The 19,087-nt window shown below is 34.2% G+C and overlaps 1 protein-coding gene across 4 annotated transcripts in view; it reads left to right on the forward strand.

The window, feature by feature from the left end:
- LOC103601127 (uncharacterized protein KIAA1109) overlaps nucleotides 1-19,087 on the forward strand; it is a 127,838-nt gene that overhangs the window by 88,438 nt on the left and 20,313 nt on the right. For 3 of the 4 annotated variants that reach the window (XM_008585505.1, XM_008585507.1, XM_008585509.1), the window contains 11 exons: nucleotides 715-968; nucleotides 3,257-3,472; nucleotides 5,249-5,429; nucleotides 5,960-6,161; nucleotides 8,036-8,197; nucleotides 8,720-8,859; nucleotides 9,967-10,168; nucleotides 13,919-14,119; nucleotides 15,001-15,180; nucleotides 17,256-17,393; nucleotides 18,107-18,364. In XM_008585505.1, the coding sequence (XP_008583727.1) occupies nucleotides 715-968; nucleotides 3,257-3,472; nucleotides 5,249-5,429; nucleotides 5,960-6,161; nucleotides 8,036-8,197; nucleotides 8,720-8,859; nucleotides 9,967-10,168; nucleotides 13,919-14,119; nucleotides 15,001-15,180; nucleotides 17,256-17,393; nucleotides 18,107-18,364 (2,134 nt within the window). The remainder of the gene's footprint in view (nucleotides 1-714; nucleotides 969-3,256; nucleotides 3,473-5,248; nucleotides 5,430-5,959; nucleotides 6,162-8,035; nucleotides 8,198-8,719; nucleotides 8,860-9,966; nucleotides 10,169-13,918; nucleotides 14,120-15,000; nucleotides 15,181-17,255; nucleotides 17,394-18,106; nucleotides 18,365-19,087) is intronic. The other variant, XM_008585508.1, reaches the window with a different exon arrangement.

The following is a 19,087-nucleotide window of genomic DNA, read 5'->3' on the forward strand; positions in this document are numbered from 1 at the left end:
TACATTACACTTTACAAAGGCTTATCATTCTCAAATGATATGCAAGCAATTTTGTGAAACTGAGAATCAAAATTAGGTCATAGGAAGTTTTATTGTTTTTTTGACCTACTCAAACATAGTGGCCTCCTGGTGAAATCCTGAGTTAATGACATCGTGTTTATACAAACTATTTACCTTAAAATACGACAAAAAAAATTACAATCTTAAGTTTGATTGATTAATATATGTTTTATCACTCAACTATTTACACATCTTTCTTCAACCAGTGAGGGGCTCATTTTTTAAAGATGTATCCACAAAAAGCATTTTACAAGTATGATGAGATAACATCTCAACTGACACTGCATGTTCTTCCATCACTAATTGCTCTTGCCATTCTGATTTATTGTTGATCACGTTTCTTTTGTTTTCACGTTTATCTTCTGCTTTAAAGAATTACAATGTGTAGTAATTGTTATGATATATGTTTATATAAAATTACACTCTGATCTTTAGTGTATCAGTAGTGTGACTTTCTAGTTTGGCCTATTTCCCTCGTTGGTGTGCCATTTTAAATGTTCATAAAACTGACTTTTCCTTCAGTTCAGAGTAAGGAAATTAAACTCGAAAAGAATTTTCAAATGTTTAAACTTATGTATTTTTTCTTTATCTTTTTTTAGTTGAGAAGAGACTTGAAATATGAATCTGATTCATGTTTTCTCTTTTTACAATTAGTTTCCAGAGGAGACAGAACTAGACCTTTTGTCAGTGACTATTGAAGGTCCATCCCATTACTCGTCAAATAGTGAAGGATCATGTTCCGTGTTCAGTTCTCCCAAAACTCCAGGAGGCTTTTCACCAGGCATTCCTTTCCAACCTGAAGAGAGCCGACGAGATGATAGTTTGTCTTCCACCAGTGAAGATTCCGAGAAGGATGAAAAGGATGAAGACCATGAGAGGGAAAGGTTTTATATTTACAGGAAACCCTCGTGAGTAACTTTTTGTTTTAAGATCCTTAGGTAGTATTTCAGAATCTAGTACTGAGCGTAAAGCGTTATATATAACTTCATTTTTACAAAAAAAAAAAAAACCTCTTAATGTGCCTAGCTTGAATAAGACTAAGAGACATATCCATGGTTCACAATATAATTTGGTTCTGTGTGGTATTATTTTTCTTTTAAATTTAAATGGATTTATTCAAATCGCTTAACTTTAATTATTTATCCAAGATAATCTCTGTCAAGGAAATGGAAATAAAGGTGTGGTTATGCATTAAAATAAAGGAGAGGGTTGTATTCCTCCCAGTATTAAAAAGTAACAAATTGCAGGGAGACACATAAGAGTGAAGTATAGTTAAGAAAAGCAGTAAAGAGACGTGGTTAGCGATGGATGAAAGATGTCAAAATTCTTGTAAGAAATAAATAAGATGAGATGGTATTAATGAATAAAAGACATACATGAAGGCTTGCTCAGAATATGCCCTCAAGAGGAGCTTTAAGGCCCTTTGGGTAAACTGATCTACTTAAACCACCCTCAAGTTAGATTGTGACAATAATAGTAAGAGTTTCTGGTAATGATAATAATGAGAAAGTGGCTGAGCACAAGAGTAATAATTGAAAGTTGGTCTACAAGAAATTGTCCTCATCTTCAATCTTCTCCATTCTGAGCTGTAGGGATTCTTTCCTCCTTTTTCTAGATGGCAGCCACTAACCCTTGAATCCCATATATAAGCATATTTTGGTTTATTCCCTCATTTTTTGGGAGAACATCCTCAAATAACTTTCTAAGAAAAGTTGTTATGCAGGTCTTCTTTCTTCTATTTTTTTTTTTTTTTTTGACTTTTTAAACTTTAATTCGAGGAACCTCCATACTGTTTTCCCTAGCTGCTACACCATTTTTTATTCCTACCAAGAGTGTACAGGGTCCCAGTTTCTCCACATCCTTGCCGCACTTGTTGTCTTTTGAGTTTTTTGTTTTGTTTTGTTTTTTTGTTTCATAATAGTCATCCTAACAAGTATGAGGTGATATCTCATTGTGGTTTTGATTTGCATTTCCCTGATGATTAGTAATATTGACCACATTTTCATATAGTTGTTGGCTATTTCTTTTTCAAATTTTTTTTTTTTCCTTTTTGTCTTTTTTCATGACCGGTAACGGGATTGCAACCCTCAGTGTCGCACCCACACCACGCTCAACCAGTGAGCAGACCGGTCTCTATATGGGATCCAAACCCTCGGCGGGAGCGCCGCCACACTACCGAGTGCGCCACCGGGCCGGCCCTCAAATTTATTTTTAATGGTACATGTTTGTGGGATACAGTGTATTGTTTCAGTACACACATATATTGTACAATGATTCACTTAGGGTAGGTAGCATATCCATCACCTAAACATTTATCTTTTCTTTGTAGTAATTATGTCTTTGGAGAAATGTATATTTAAGTCCTTAGCTAATTTTTTAATAGGTTAATAGTTTTTGTTTGTTTGTTTGTTTGTTTTGCTATTTAGTTGTACATGTTCCTCATATACTTTGTAAAGTAACTCCTTGTCAGATACATGGCTTACAGATATTTTCTTTTTCCATGGGTTGCCTTTCACTCTATTGATTGTTTCCTTTGCTCTGCAGAAACTCTTCTAGATTGATGTAGTCCCATATCTATTTTTGCTTTTGTTGCCTGTGCCTTTGGTGTCATATACATGAGATCATTGCCAAGAAAAATGTCATGAAGCTTTTTTCCTATGTTTTCTTCTAGGAGTTTTATAGTTCAGATCTTACATTTAAGTCTTTAATCCATTTTGAGTTTGTTTTTTTGTATGGTATAACATAAGGGTCCAATTTCATTCTTTTGCACATAGATATCCGGTTTTCCTAGCACCATGTGTTGAAAATCATATGGCATTATTTTTTTATCTTTCTTTGTTCTTCTGGCTTTTTATAAAATCTGGAAAGTAGCATTTAAATTTTATAATTTAGGAAAATGAAATCGCCTTGTACATATAGAATATAGTTCATAACTGATATTCAAACTTCTTAGTAACGATTATGCCTGTATCCTTACCTGGTACATTGCCTTGCATATAATAGTTACTGAGCATGTAGTTGTTGAATAAAATGTCACTCCATTAAGCTTAGAAAAAACTTCAATTAGTATGAGCTCGTTGAGTAGCTTGTGTGAATTTATAAAATTTATAAACTATTGTTCACATTACATGTTGGAAAATTGTTAAAAAGACTTCCCATTTTATTACAACGTAATGATCAGTTGTTCTTTATGTAGACATACATCTCGTAAAAAAGCAACAGGCTTTGCTGCTGTTCATCAGCTATTTACAGAACGCTGGCCGACAACACCGGTAAACCGAAGTCTTAGTGGCACAGCTACAGAAAGAAATATTGACTTTGAACTTGATATACGGGTTGAAATTGATAGTGGAAAATGTGTACTCCACCCAACCACCCTTCTACAAGAACATGATGATATAAGTTTGAGAAGGTAAGAAATTGGTTGAAAAAGGGGACATGTAACTTTGTCTGTTAGAAATACCATTTACATATGCTATGGGTTGAATCTGTCCCCCAAAGTTTCACGTATTAGAAACTTAATTCCCACTGTGACAATGTTAAAAGGGTGGAAAATCTATTATGGTAATTGAAAGGTGGGTCCATTAAGAGGTGCGTAGATTGTGAGGACTGACACAGAGTAATGGGCGTGGTTCTGATGGCTTTATTAGGAGAGGGAGTGAGCAAGTTAGCTCTCTCTTGCTTAAGCTATTCAGTGACACCCTGTGTCACTGTAGAGAGTCACTACCCAAGAACAAGGCCCTCACCAGATGCACCCCCTGGACTATGGACTTTCCAGCCTCCAAAACTGTCAGAAATAAATTCTGTTTCTTTATAAATTATCCAGTTTTCAGGTATTTTGTTATAAGCAATAAAAACAGACTAATACGATATTACTGAATTATAGCAAACATTTCCCCCCAAAATGCAAACTTAAAGAGTAGATCTAATCATAGTTGTAATGGTCAAGTGATTATTTGTATAGCATACAATTTCTTTAAACAAATGCATAGTATTTTCTGGCAACTAGAAATGGATGTCTGATTTAGAGTCTGCAAATTTATTAATTAAAATAGTTATATCTTCGGAGTTTCTCCTTTTGACAGGTGTGAATTTCTCAGTCTCTGTCCTTGTATTATGTGCATTTCTGTTTTAAAGAACAGTACAGTACTCAGAGGTATCTTGGTTATTGAGAATTTTTATGAATTCATAAGAAAATAAGAAAGATTGGGAAACAGTTGCGGGAGGCACCAATAGACTGAAATGTTCAGGATATAACTGAAGCTTTACCATTTGTTTCTATCATTAAGTAAATGATGATATAAACAGCCTTAACATTAGATTATCTTTTCTTTGAATTTTGATTTTGCTTTTCTTTCCTAATCTAAAGATGAACTGTAAAAAGAACACAATACAGTAGTCCCCCGTTATCTTCAGGGGATACGTTCCAAGAACCCCTAGTGAATTCCTGAAACCATGCATAGTACTAAACCTTATATATACTATGCATGAATTTCTTTTTTCCTTCTTTGCAATTTCATGGATAGAAGATTTGTTTTTACTGTAGATCTCAGCAGTCTCAGCATACAATTTTTTTCTTTCCCTATTAAGTTGAGAACGTTCACCTTTTCACTTAAAGGAAGCACTTCACAGCTTCTCTTTGACATAGCGAATTGCCAGCATCACTAGTCTTGTTCTTTGGGGCCCTTATTAAATAGAATAAAAGTTACTTGAACATAAGCACTGTGATAGTGCTACAGTCTGATAACCAACATGGGTACTAAGTGACAAAAGAGTGGGATTTGCTGGATAAAGGGATAACTCATGTCGCAGGTGGGATGGAGCAGGATGGCATGTGCAATTTAGAACTTATGAACTGTTTTTCTCTGGAATTTCCCTTTTAATATTTTCAGATCATGGTTCACCACAGGTTGTTGAAACTATGGAAAATGAAAACATGGAAAAGGGGACTATTATAGTTATAATTGAGTGGGTGGAGATGTACATAAGACAAGAACGGCAGAGTGCTGATAGTTGTTGAAGTTGGGTAATGAGTACATGGGGGATCATTATATCATTCTGTTTACTTTATATATGTTTGAAATTTTCCATAATAAAAGATTTTCTGTATAAATAAAAGTTTTTAAACAAAAGAAGAGGAAATAAATATATCTTTTTAAAAATATATAAAACATTTTTCTATTTGTAGGAGTTATGATCGAAGTTCCAGGAGCTTAGATCAAGATTCTCCTTCAAAAAAGAAGAAGTTTCAAACTAATTATGCTTCTACCACTCATTTAATGACTGGCAAGAAAGTGCCATCATCTCTACAGACAAAGCCTAGTGACTTAGAAACAACAGTATTTTACATTCCTGGAGTTGATGTAAAGGTAAAAACATAATTGTGTAGGATAAGGGATTGTATTACTAATAGCAATTTTTATTTCTTATCATATATGTTCTTCTTTTGCTTATTGTATTAAAAATGAGAATTTCTTACTTTTTTGTCTGATACAGCCATATTCTAAACATAAGAACATCTAAATTTCAGGTTGCCACTTCATTTATACAGTTTTTCTATGAAAATTTGGCAGAAAGAAGTTAGTTTTCTTTTTTATACATTGATATTCATAAATACTGGCTAAACTGCCTAGTATAACTTCATTAAACAACTATTTTTTTGGACTCTAGAGTTAATCTTAGACTATTGACCTGGAAAGGTTTTCTGGAATGACCTTTTTAGTATCAAAATGCAAAAAGCAAAAAATCTTGCAAGGATCATAAAGCAAACTTGTAAAAGTTAGAACTCAGTCTTTTCACTGTTAGACCAGTGTTCTTCTTTCTACCACATTTTTCTACATTTCTTGGTTTTTCTCATCTGCATAATTTTAATTTAAAAAGTTTATTTGTTTCAATACAGTTGCATTATAATTCCAAGACGCTAAAAACTGAATCACCTAATGCCTCCAGAGGATCTTCCTTGCCAAGGACATTCTCCAAAGAGTCCAAGCTGTATGGTATGAAAGATAGTGCAACATCTCCTCCTTCTCCTCCTTTACCTTGCACTGTCCAGAGCAAGACTAACACCTTACTTCCTCCCCAAACCCCACCTATTCCCTCAGGTATTTAAGGAGAATATACTCTATTTTTTGTCTTTTTTTTTTCTTAATTTTTAGTTATCACCTATTTGCTCTGTTGAGACTTGCAAATTCACGTTTAAGAAAAAAGGACATAGACTTGTCAATAATAACTATACAAAATTCATTTAATGGAAGTGTGGGCCAACTACTTTTGGCTATTTTTCAAATTGATATTAATTAGAATATATTTTTAATATATTTAGAAAAGGGTAGTTTTATATAGTTTAAATTTGGAAGCTTATGATCAGATGGAAATATCAAACATACATTTAAGACAGAGTACATTGGGCTTAACCACATTTATGAATTACCTACTGCTGCTAAACATATTACTTAAAACTTAATGGCTTATAACTTCAAACAGTTTCTGTTGATCAGAAATTCAGGAGCAGATTGGCTCAGTGGATCTAACTCATCTTCTCTTACAAGGCTGTAGTCAAGATGTTGGCTAGGGATGCAGTTTTCTGAATTCTTGATCGGGGCTGTAAACTGCTTACATCATGTGCCAGTCACATGGCTGGCTAACTGGTGCCTCATTTACTCCCCATGTGGGCCTCTCTCCTGCACTACTTGAGTGTCCTCATGGTGTGGCAGTTGACTTTCCTCAGAAGGAGTGATTCAAAAGAGAATATGGCTGAAGTTGCAATATCTTTTATGGCTTAGTCTCAAAAGTCACATACCATCACTTACACAATATCCTATTGATCATACAGGTCAGTGTGGGAGGGAACTAGACAAAGTCATGAATACCTGGAGGCAAGGATCACTGGAATCCATCTTGGAATCTGCCTACCACAGCACATGAATTATACCTTACACAAATGGTAGAAGTTCCAAAAAAGGAAATATTAGGCTGGACAAGCATTATTTGAAAAAAGTTTCATTTGGGAGACAGAACTTGACATATAAATTTTAAAAAATAGTAATCATGATGATAATGCCTAATTTTTATATCACTTTTCAATTGACAAGACACATCTATGAATGTCCATTTAGTACATGGCAGATATTATTATAACATTTTATAAATGAGGAAAGTTAAGGCTCATAGAAGTTGAACATCTTTCCTATATTTACACAAGCAATAAATGTTACAGTAGGAAACCTAAGCCAAAGTTAGCTAAGTCATTGTTAGGTAAGTCTTCTCATTCTGCCAAAGTAATTTTAGTTAGGTAGAAAGAAAGAGATGGCATCCCATGTAGGGAAGCATTATAAATTTGTACAAGCACAGCATAAGAAAGCCTGAAAACAATGTTTTTCCTCACTTGCCACTAAATACTGTTAGTCAGAATTCTTTATATCTTCTTAAATTGACAAAATGACTAATACTAACGAGACACTTAGTGAAGTATAAAATTAAAAACTTAGGAGCCGGCCCGGTGGCACACTGCTACAGTGCGCTGCTTGGGAGCACGGCAGCGCTCCCGCCGAGGGTTCGGATCCCACATACAGACTGGTTCCCGCTCACTGGCTGAGCGAGGTGCGGGCGCAGCGCCGAGGGTTGCGATCCCGTTGCCGGTCCCGGTCCGGTACAGGCGCGACACTGAGGGTTGCAATCCGTTGCCGGACACGAAAAAAGACAAAAAGGAAAAAAAAAACTTGGACCAAAATTTGTGACCTAGAGCAAGTAGGAATTACTACTGTTATATACATCTTTGTATTAATCACCTTTGTATGCTAAGATTAATGTATCATTTATATCAACCTATTTTTATTGTTTTCTTGTATATTCTTAATGTTTAAGGTGCTTCACCTGATTCTGTCATATAATCCTAATTTCTAACAGTTTTCTTATGTTTTATTGGAACTTTTTATTAAATTCCATTAAATTTTCCTCACGTTTATAAATGTTCTAGCCAAAGGAAAAGGAAGTGGAGGAGTAAAAACAGCCAAGTTATATGCCTGGGTGGCACTGCAGTCATTGCCAGAAGAAATGGTTATTAGTCCCTGTTTATTAGACTTTCTGGAAAAGGCTCTGGAAACTATCCCAATCACACCAATTGAAAGGAATTACACAAGTAAGCATCCTCCTTATATACTTACTTCCCCATCACATATATTTTGGGATCCTATTACTTAGAAGGATTTCCTAATGCTATCGTATATTATTATAGTATATATTCAGTCATAAATATAAAATAATTATAAAATTGAAAAAGAACTTCAGAGGTCATCTAATCTTCATTTGCACATGAAGAAATTAAGTCCTGGTGAAGTTATTTCCGTGGCCACAACGAGTTAATGACAAAATTAACATCCTTAGGTCCTACATTACTGTGTCTCTTGGACTGGAATCTCCTGAGGGAAAGGACGTAATCACTATTTTCTTTATACAGTGTTTGGTATATCTGCAGGTGAATTTGAGTTTGGGGGAATGAGCAGAAGGTTCGAATAGGTAACGATGTGTAGAACTATGGACTACAGAGCAAATGTTTCTGGTGGTCATATCTCTGATCTTAGTACTAGTATAAGACATAATGATCTTTTAATAAATAGTTTGCCTTTTACCTAATAAAACTTAAAACTAAATATTTTAACAGCTGTCAGTTCACAAGATGAAGATCTGGGACATTTTGAAATACCAGATCCTATGGAAGAATCAACAACATCATTAGTGTCATCTTCAACATCTGCTTACTCTTCCTTCCCTGTAGATGTTGTGGTTTATGTTCGAGTTCAGGTGATATACTTCATTTATTCCTTTTTGTTTAAAGAAAAAATATTTTTCTTAAGTTAATCTGAACATTTTAACATTATTTCCCTTTAAAGTTTTCTTAACCTCAGTTCATGAACCTTTAGTATGTCTATGATGACCTGGAGGTTGCCTGAACCTCTGGGAAGTATACGTAAGATTTTGTATGTATATTCACTTTTCTGCTGAGAAGTTTCACAGATATTTGGACTTACAAAATTTAGATCTAATACTTTTGTGTCAAAAATTAAAATATATAAGTTAAAACACTTTTTAAGCATCTTATGCCTTTTTGATTATGGTCCCTTTTTTATTTCTTGCCATTACAATTCTTTCTGGGGAAATATAAAGTCACACTAGTGCCTTGTTAGAATTTTTGCTAAGAGTTATGTAGTTTTTATATAATATTTTATTCTAAAATTCAGTCCTGTCAATAGGCCTTTTGGAATATATATTAGCATCTGATTGAACATATTTATTAAAGAGGATTTGAAAACTACTTTTATCCAAACTTCACGGTTTAGTTTACCTTCAATTAAAATCTTATAATCAGCCTCAAGAATGACAGAAACACTAATGGTCATCTGTTCCAACTATATTTTATAATAGCAATTTGGTCAAAAGAGCTTCAATCTGATATTCTGGAGTTTTGTACAAGCTTTTTTGACAGTCTGAAGAAAACATAATGGATAAGGGTTTGAGAGCTTGTAAAACCTTTGTTATTAATACAACAATGTTCTTTAATTTTAACGTAAGTGAAATTACTTCCTTTTAAAAACTTGATTATGAAAAAGTATAGTATAAGCATAAATATTTTTAAGCTTCTGAAGTATCTAAAGGTCTAAATATTATTGCATAGAGATGACTTCAAATATTTAGCTTTTTAAAAATGATACCATTTTGGTTCATGTATCATGCTTCTGTTTGATACAGCTAGGATATTAAACACAAAATCCTTTCAAGTGTCAAATGAGTAAACAAATTTGGTATATGTGAACTGAAATGGAAACTAAATGTAACTTTTAGAATTAAATATATAATTTTTTAACCATCCTGTTCCTGGAAACCTTTTTTTGGCTTTCTTCTCTTCTTTAGCCCTCACAGATCAAGTTTAGTTGTTTACCAGTATCAAGAGTAGAATGCATGCTAAAGCTACCATCTCTGGACTTGGTGTTTTCTTCAAACCGAGGAGAACTGGAGACTTTAGGGACTACATATCCTGCAGAGACTCTATCCCCTGGAGGTAATGCTACTCAGAGTGGAACAAAGACCACTGCGAGCAAAACTGGAATACCAGGTATAGAAACATTCTTTTATTCCTCTGGTATAATGTGAAATACTATTTTTAAATAAATACTTTAATAGTAATTAATACATATTTTAAAATAAATTTAGAAAAGGAGAATATTTGAGAATTAGAGTATTTATAGAAAAAAATCTATAGTAGACCAAACTTTTGTGTATATTTTGTGTGTTACTACAACTTGGGTAACTTTTAGTTTTTTTTTTTTTATCGGAATGGCTGTTAGACAGCATTTTGGTTTTTGTGTGAATGTATAAACCGCAAGCACTATGATGTAACTGTTGTAAAATAATCCACATATTCAAGTACTCTTGAATGTTTTAGAACTTGGGTAACTTTTAGTTTTTTTTTTTTTATCGGAATGGCTGTTAGACAGCATTTTGGTTTTTGTGTGAATGTATAAACCACAAGCACTATGATGTAACTGTTGTAAAATAATCCACATATTCAAGTACTCTTGAATGTTTTATTTTTTGCTAAGCTATATTTTACATTTAAGAGTAATCAATGTTGGGCCAGCCTGGTGGTGCACTGCTACAGTGCGCCGCTTGGGAGCGCGGCGGCGCTCCCGCTGAGGGTTCGGATCCCACATACAGACTGGTTCCCGCTCACTGGCTGAGCGAGGGGCGGGCAATCAGACAGAGATCACAAATGCAAATAATAAATATTTTATTGAACACTTTTAAAGAAAGAGACTAGATTGAATCAAAATTCATGAGAGACTGTAATATTATTAGAACAGTTCTTAACCAGGGGCTATTTTGTCTGAGGGGATGTTCGGTAGTATTGGAAGCCAGTTTTGATTGTCACAACTGAGGAGGTACAACTGGCAGCTATTAGAAAGGCCAGGGATACTGCTAAACATCCTACAGTATACATGACAATCCTTCCCCTCACAAAGAATTATCTGGATTAAGATGTCAGTAGTGCCAAGGTTGACAAAGCCTGCATTAGAATGAAAAAGTAAAACCCTAAACTCCATTTTCGAGAGAGGCATGAAAGCAGTGGAGGGAGACGGAAATAGTTTTCTGATTTGGAAGGAAATACAGCTTAGGTTTAGGGTCCTGTTTTTCAAGTAGTCATCTCAGATTCAAAACTTTACCCTAATAATCTCATCAAATATTAATAGGAAAAATTCTTACATGATACCTTCTGAGAAACAACCCCAGTCAAGAATTTTTTCTTGGAAAAATGGAAATTATTTACATCTCTAATATTTACTTATAATACTAGGAAAATGGTTAAAGCCAAACATTTGTTTTGCTGTGTGAGTCTTTGAAAATTTTCACAACAAAATAGGAAAACAATTGTTAGAAATAAAGTTTTTGCTAATGTGGTTGCCCATCACCTAGCACTTAAGTCCAAAATATTGCTGTTGGAGTTGTATTGTAGACAACAAAATATTAGAGTGGTAGTGTTGGTTTTTGAAAACATTTTCTGATTATAAAATTAATTCATTATTCATTAAAGTAAATGTAGAAAACAGAAAAGTACTAAAAAGGAAATGAAAATAAGAAATAATATCCCTTTATCATAAATAAACAGAGTTATCAGTTCTTACTCCAGCATTTTTGTAGAGATACAATCTTTCTCCCAGGCAAAATTGAAATATTGTCTCTTCTGCTCTGTAACTTTTTAAAATTTAAAATATCATTGGTATTTTCCCAAATTATTAAATATTTGTTTCTAAAATATAATGGCTGCATGTTATTCTATCATTTTGATCACGTATTTGAGATTGCCTAGGTTTTTTAAAAAATAATATTGAAATGAACATCTTTGTATGTAAATATTAATAAAGAAAAATATAAGGATAAACTCTTAAGTGGAATTTCTGGGTCAGAGAATATAAACATTTTAAAAGTATTTGATACCTTTTACTCTCTAGTAAGAAAGACTATTAAGATCTCTACACCCTCACCAAAGTAGTATGGATACCAAGTTCACTGTACTCGTCCTACCACTCCTTTAAATTTATTTTTAATCATTGTCAATGTGATGGACTTAAAATGGGATTGTATTATCTTAATTTGTATTGGATTACTTTATTGGCTATTTAGGGGGAGGTAAATATATGCTCATGTCCATTTCTCTTTTGGAATGTTCACCTTTTTCTTAATGACAAAATGTCACATATATTATTAGCACTTAAAGTATTATAGCAGTATATATGCACTATGCTAAGGATAAGTAGTGAAAGGACTACAAAATATGCTAGGAGTATATAGTGAAAGGACTATGAAATGAGCAACTCTATTATGCCTACATTTTATGATTCTTTAGAAAATAATAAAAATGAAACCACCCCTCATTTTATCATCATAAAACATTCATGAAGGAATGATGATGAGAATAAATGTATAGGAAGTATAGGCTGTGACAAGTCCATTCTTTCAAAGGATCTTTACTGAAATATCTACATGATATACAGTAGCAAACTTAGCTAATGGACATGGTTTCTGCTAATGTGGAATTTGAATTTAGTAATAGCCAACCAAACAAGCATATTTTAAGATAAAATATGAAGTGGGTATGAGTTAGCCAAGCAGAGAGTTGGGAGAATGAACACTCTAGGTAAAGAATACAAAATCCATGAAGCAGGAAGGAGTTTGGCAACTTTGAAAAGAAAGAAGAAAAAAGAAACTAGTATAAGTGGAGGCTGGCATAAGAAAGATTTAGAGAGAGAGGAAAGAGCCAGCTCATGTGGGGAAGCCAATGAGAGGTTAAACAGAGAAGTGAATGTGATTTGGATTTACATTTTAGAACGTCAGTGCAGCAGTTGTATGATGGTTTATTGGAGTGGAAGGAAGCAGAGAGAGCAGTTGGCCACTTTAGTAGCCCAGGCAGTGTCACGATTGCCTAAGCTAAAATAGCAGCGGTGAGATGAAGGGAAATGGACGGACTTTATAAATTTGAGTTACAGAAATGATGTGGTTAGTTATAAATTACAAAGTCAGGAGTGGGAAGGATGACAACTCCCAGGCTTCTGGTTGAGCTCTTTGCATGGAAGAGTTACTTACTGGTGTGTTGGGGAACACTGGAAGAAAAGCAGAGTTGAGGAAAAGGTCAAGAGTTAAGACATGTAATCTTTAAATGCCTGTGACCCACTCTAGTAGCATGTCAACTAGGCAGTTGTAACATATGAATCCAAAGGAGGTCTGGTCTGGAGATTTGGAATCATCAGCAAAATCATATAGTGCTCTGCTCAGATGGTCTCATTTTTTTATATTTATAGCATATTTGGAATTAGCCTGTCCATCCCTGGTAAAGGTTACCAGTAAGGACAAAGAGATCTTTGACTGTCTAAGAGAAAGAGATCTTTTACTTTCTGCATTCACATACCTTGCTGTATTTCTGCTATTACCAACTGAAATGTGGACTCCAGCTATATGATAGAGATTTTCTACAGTTTATTCTCCCCCTTTGCTTAAATGCCAGCTATTTTAGACCTCTTCCACTGCCTGCTTCCAGTGGACCAAAGGAAAAGAGAAATAGGAAACCATGTAGTAGGTCAGGCATATGTATAAATAATTGTTTTAAAGATGAACAGAGTATTCACCCTGGTTTACAGTGTAAATTAATTGGTAATACATCCATATCCTCATTTAGATTTTAAGGATTTAAATCTATGAGTGTTTCATTTTATTTGGAAGTTAGGTTTCATTCTTGAAAACATATTAATGATTGGCTTTTTTTGTTTTCTTGTAGCTTATAAATATTTTGAATTTCTTGTGTTTACTGTAGGTTCATCAGGATTAGGCAGCCCTCTTGGCAGAAGTCGACATAGTAGTAGTCAGTCAGATCTGACCAGTTCCAGCAGCAGTTCATCTGGCTTGAGCTTCACTGCATGCATGTCTGACTTTTCCCTTTATGTATTTCATCCATATGGAGCAGGAAAACAAAAAACTGCTGTTTCTGGCCTCACACCTGGATCAGGAGGATTAGGTATACTTCGCATGTTTGTGTCTTTTTCACATTTACAGCACCTTTTCAAGACTTTTCAAGCTTATTAAGTATATTTTCAGGTATTCTTTTCATAAATCATAATACCTTTAATAATGGATATAAACCAAAATCAGAAGCTTTTTAAATTTTTCCTTTTTGATAATATCTATCTTGTCCCTACATAAGTAGAAATATGAAATAAGTAATCCAGATTAATTATACAAGAATTTAAAAATTCAGAATATCTTCTAAGTGACATACATAGCACAGTAATCGCTTTGGATATCAGAGATTACTTATGTTACTTAAATGTCTTACCAAATGTTTAAATGTCTTACCAAATCACTGTCTATTTGTATAAGAAATTATATTCTATAAAAACTAAAAGTTTAAAGTACGTGGGTCACATTTGTTATTTTAAAATGAGAGTATTATTTAAGTCAGTTATTTAGTGAAATTAAATTTCAGTGGCAAAGTGAAATTTAAAGTGCAAATGAATCACTAAAAATGTATAAGATCTTGCCACTAGTGAATATCTTTTGACTTGTATTTAGACAAATAATAAAGACACATACTCCACACCAATTCTAGTTTTTGCTGATGGAGGAGGGTTATAAAAATCACCAATTATGTTTATGGCTTGACCCTATGAAACTATCATTAGGAATATTAATGCTCATTAGATCATTGTGCTTAAATTTTTACCTCACTTTTTAATTTTAATTGATGGAATGTTATAGGGTATTGGATAATTTTCATCTAACTAGATAGTTATTCATGGAAAAATGAAATCAAAAGATAAAACAAATCTTATCATGAACTGTTTGAAAACCTCTTGTATGTATATGTGTATATAGATGTGTTTTTATTGTTGTTTTTAGGGAATGTGGATGAGGAGCCCACTTCAGTCACTGGTCGAAAAGACTCACTCAGTATAAACCTTGAATTTGTAAAAGTGAGTTTGTCTAGAATGAGGCGTTCAGGAGGTGCCTCATTTTTTGAAAGTCAGTCTATAAACAAGTCTGCAAGCAAAATGGACACTACGTTAATAAATATATCTGGTATTCAATTTTATAGTTTTTAATTAAAATATTGTTTTCCAGAATTAAATAATAGCCTCTATTTTAACAGTTTTTAAATATTAAGTACACCCAATATTAAGCTTTTGGTGATAAGCTGATTTAAAGGAGAGAAATGACAGTCTAGCCTGCTGTACTATCTCAGTTCAAGTAATAAATATTAGACATATAATTTCTAGATAAATAGACATATCACCCAAGGGACAAAATATACCTAATTAAATCACTGAAAATTGCCTCTTTTCTTCACTCTTCTCTACTATGAATCAGTAAAACTTCTGACTTTTTGTTTGTTTTATTTTCTAATTGTAAATGTTTAAAACACTAAACTGGGATGAGTGACGTTAAAAAATTTTTACTTGGTGTCAGAATATCTTGAGTTGCATGCATACATGTGTACTCCTAGCTTTATAACTAGCTATATAACTATGGGCAAATCACTTACTCATTTTGTTTACATTGTGATCTGAGTACTTAAAATTAAATGTATATGGAATATTTTGAAGAATTCAGAGTACTGAGTGAAAACGTGTATAATTATTAACCAAATGAATATGGAATGTTCACTTAACCTGATATTCATTCAGCAAACATATATTAAGCCTGTGTTTTACAGTGAACTTTTGCCAGGCACTCTGCTAGGTGATTGAGGGGAGCAGCATGAATAAGGCAAAGTCTCTGTAGACAAATAAGTGACAGTGCAGGATGATAAATGTTATAATGGAAGTTAACATAAAGAGTAGGAAACAATACATTCTTCCTCATATAGGAGATAAGAGAAAGCTTCACAAAGAAAATTATATTTGGGCCAGATCTTGAAAATTGAGTAGGAATATTCTTAGAGGTAACAACTATGGTATTTAATGGCACAGAAGCATCAAAAAGTATGCTTTTGGATTATACTTTGATTCACTATGGCTGAAGCATAGGGTATAACGTTTAGCTGGTTTTACAAAGTAGGCAGGGCCAGAGGGAGAGAAGAATGACTAGAGATAAAGCTGATAAAATAGATCAGGACCAGATTGTGGAAGGATTCATATGCCAGGCTAAAGCATCAGTTTCTGGTCCTTTGGACAGTGAGAAGCTGCTAGAGGTTTTTAAGAATGGGATGCTGCTTCAGATTGATGTTTTGGAAAGATAGTTGATGGTAGCATGAAAGATGGGAGAGAAAAGATTCTTAGGAGGCTGCTGAAATAGACTAAGCAATAGTGGATAAAGGCCTGAATTATGACAGGAGAAAAGGAGAAAAAGGAATGGCTTCAAGAGAGACATAAGAGAATCCACAAGTTTGAGGACAAATATAAGGGGCAGTACAGGAGACAAGGATGCCTCAGACTTTTCACTTAAATGATTGAAGGGGCAGTGAAGCCATTAACTTAGGAAATTAAGAAGGGCCTACAGGACATGTTGGTGGACGAGTGTGGTAGGCAATTGGCTGATGGGCTGTGTCGGTGTGGGCTCAGGCTGAAACGGAAACTTTATCTTTGAGAGTCACTGGCATGTAAATCCTCCAGAAGCTATGGTAGAAGAGTAGAAGAACGCATAAAGCAGGAATAGAAGAAGCTTAGAGCAGAACCCCAGGAAAAGGCTATCAATGCTTTCTGTTTAAAAGTCACTGCTCTTTGTCTAAAAGGAGAATAGTAGTTCCTACCACAAAGCTATCTGGTTTGCAACTCCTTTTGAGGATGTCTATATCCCAGCTCATCCTGATGATTCATTTCCCATATTTGAGAAGAGACTTGTATTAAAATTGAAAGCAGACTATAAGAGTGATCTTTAGAACCTGAGAATTTTATGACAAAGTGATAATACAATTCCAACTTGCCATCACCTCAAAAAAAAGGAATTAGAACTACTAGTGTTAGAATGTGCTATTTCTGTAATTTGTGGAAAAACATTTAATCACTTGCTAATCATAATATGTAACTTATTTTGATATTTCATGAATTGTAACATAAGTGTAATTCAGTTGTATAATATTATGTCTTATACCTACCATGTAAAAATATTAATAGTTTTGGAAATCTAATTTCTAACAAATTTTTTTTATGTATCAGCTGTGTGTGATATAGGGTCTGCCTCCTTTAAATATGATATGCGCCGACTCAGTGAAATTCTGGCATTTCCAAGAGCCTGGTACAGGAGAAGTATTGCAAGGCGTCTATTCCTTGGAGACCAAACTATAAATTTGCCAAGTAAGCTTGTTGTGTAATTATAATTGGGTTGCTTTTAATTTTGGTTGCAATAGTAGCAAGATCCATGATTGATAATAAAAATTTTGTCTTACTTGGTAACTTGTACCCTGTGATTCATTCACTCATTTAAGACATGTCTATTGAGCCTCTCTAGTATGCCAAGCAATGGGGATGTATCACAGAACCAAATAGACAAAAGTCTTGCCCTCTTGGAGATTACATTCTAGTTGACATTTTAATCTATAATGATTACTCTGTAATCTTTGTAAAGTCTAGAAATACAGAAATACATTTAACCATCCAAGTTAATCATGGTTAGTTAATCATGGAAAACAGAAGACGTTTGGGGCATGTTACCATCTAGCTTGCCTTTGTCTCTTGGACTTAGATATTTTTGTAGTATTTGCTCAAGAGAGAGTTGTGGAAGTGAAAAGTAGAGTCAGCAAGATACAGTGGGAAATATTAAAAGTCCTAGGTCTGAGTATATTACCTCACTTGTAAAATAGGACCATAGTACCTGTTTTGCCCTTCTCATGGAGTTTCTGTGAGAATTAAATAAAATACTGGAATGTTCTTTGCAAACTATAAATTGCTATACAGTTGCCAAATAGAGAACTGGAAGGAATATGTAATGTGATTAGAAATGTTGAATGAGTGAAATTATGTTTATCCTGTTACTTTGGGCTTTTTTTTCCCCCCTACTTTTCTACTAGCATCTGGTCCAGGGACACCTGATTCCATTGAAGGAGTAAGCCAGCACCTTTCCCCAGAATCATCAAGAAAAGCTTACTGCAAGACCTGGGAGCAGCCAAGTCAATCAGCCTCCTTTACCCACATGCCTCAGTCACCTAATGTATTCAATGAGCATATGACAAACAGCACCATGTCACCAGGGACAGCAGCACAGAGCCTAAAATCCCCAGCTTCTGTAAGATCAAGGAGTGTGTCTGATTCTTCAGTTCCTCGAAGAGGTAACAATGTTTTCTCCAATGTTCCCCAGATAGAAATCTTAGTTACTCCCAGATTTCTGCCCCAATTGTAGGGAGATACACTCTTGAGGTTTCTATGATAGATTGAGGGGAAACAGCAAATAACAAACAGTTCAAAGTATTTCCAGCAGAAGACACAGATTATTAGTCTTTAATATAAGATAATAATCTTATTATCTTTTTCAAAAAGATAGGAAGAGAGGAATTATCATATCATTATTGTGCTCCATATAGTACAGTTACTCTCAGAAGTAAACTTAGAGTGTATAGTGTTGTGAAAGTCCCAAAAGATGCATCAGTATAGGAAAGTTCATCGTTGTATTGTCATTCTTTTACTCTGTTTTTTGAACTCATTCATGTGTTTAGCCTTGTCCTTGTAGTTGTGCTTGAATATATAAAAATGTATGATACAGTTCTTGTCACAGGTTAAAGTATATAATGAGCAAATGCAGGATTCAGGATACACAGTGAGTCCATAAGAACACAGAAGACAGGCACTCCAGCCAGCCTTTGCATTTCAGAATGGTCTCTGCCTTGTAGTCCTCTGTTTGGCAGCAGCATATTATGATTTTTTTCCTTTATTAAGAAAATCCCAGAGTGAAGAATGATCTGTGCTGTTATATCCTATGCACACCAGAATTTCATCATGTAAAATGGGGCCATACAGAATTTTATGAGCTTTCAAGAAGTAAGGCTACCAAGACT

Source organism: Galeopterus variegatus, unplaced genomic scaffold, assembly GCF_000696425.1.
Source record: "Galeopterus variegatus unplaced genomic scaffold, G_variegatus-3.0.2 Scaffold3600, whole genome shotgun sequence".
Classification (NCBI taxonomy): domain Eukaryota; kingdom Metazoa; phylum Chordata; class Mammalia; order Dermoptera; family Cynocephalidae; genus Galeopterus; species Galeopterus variegatus.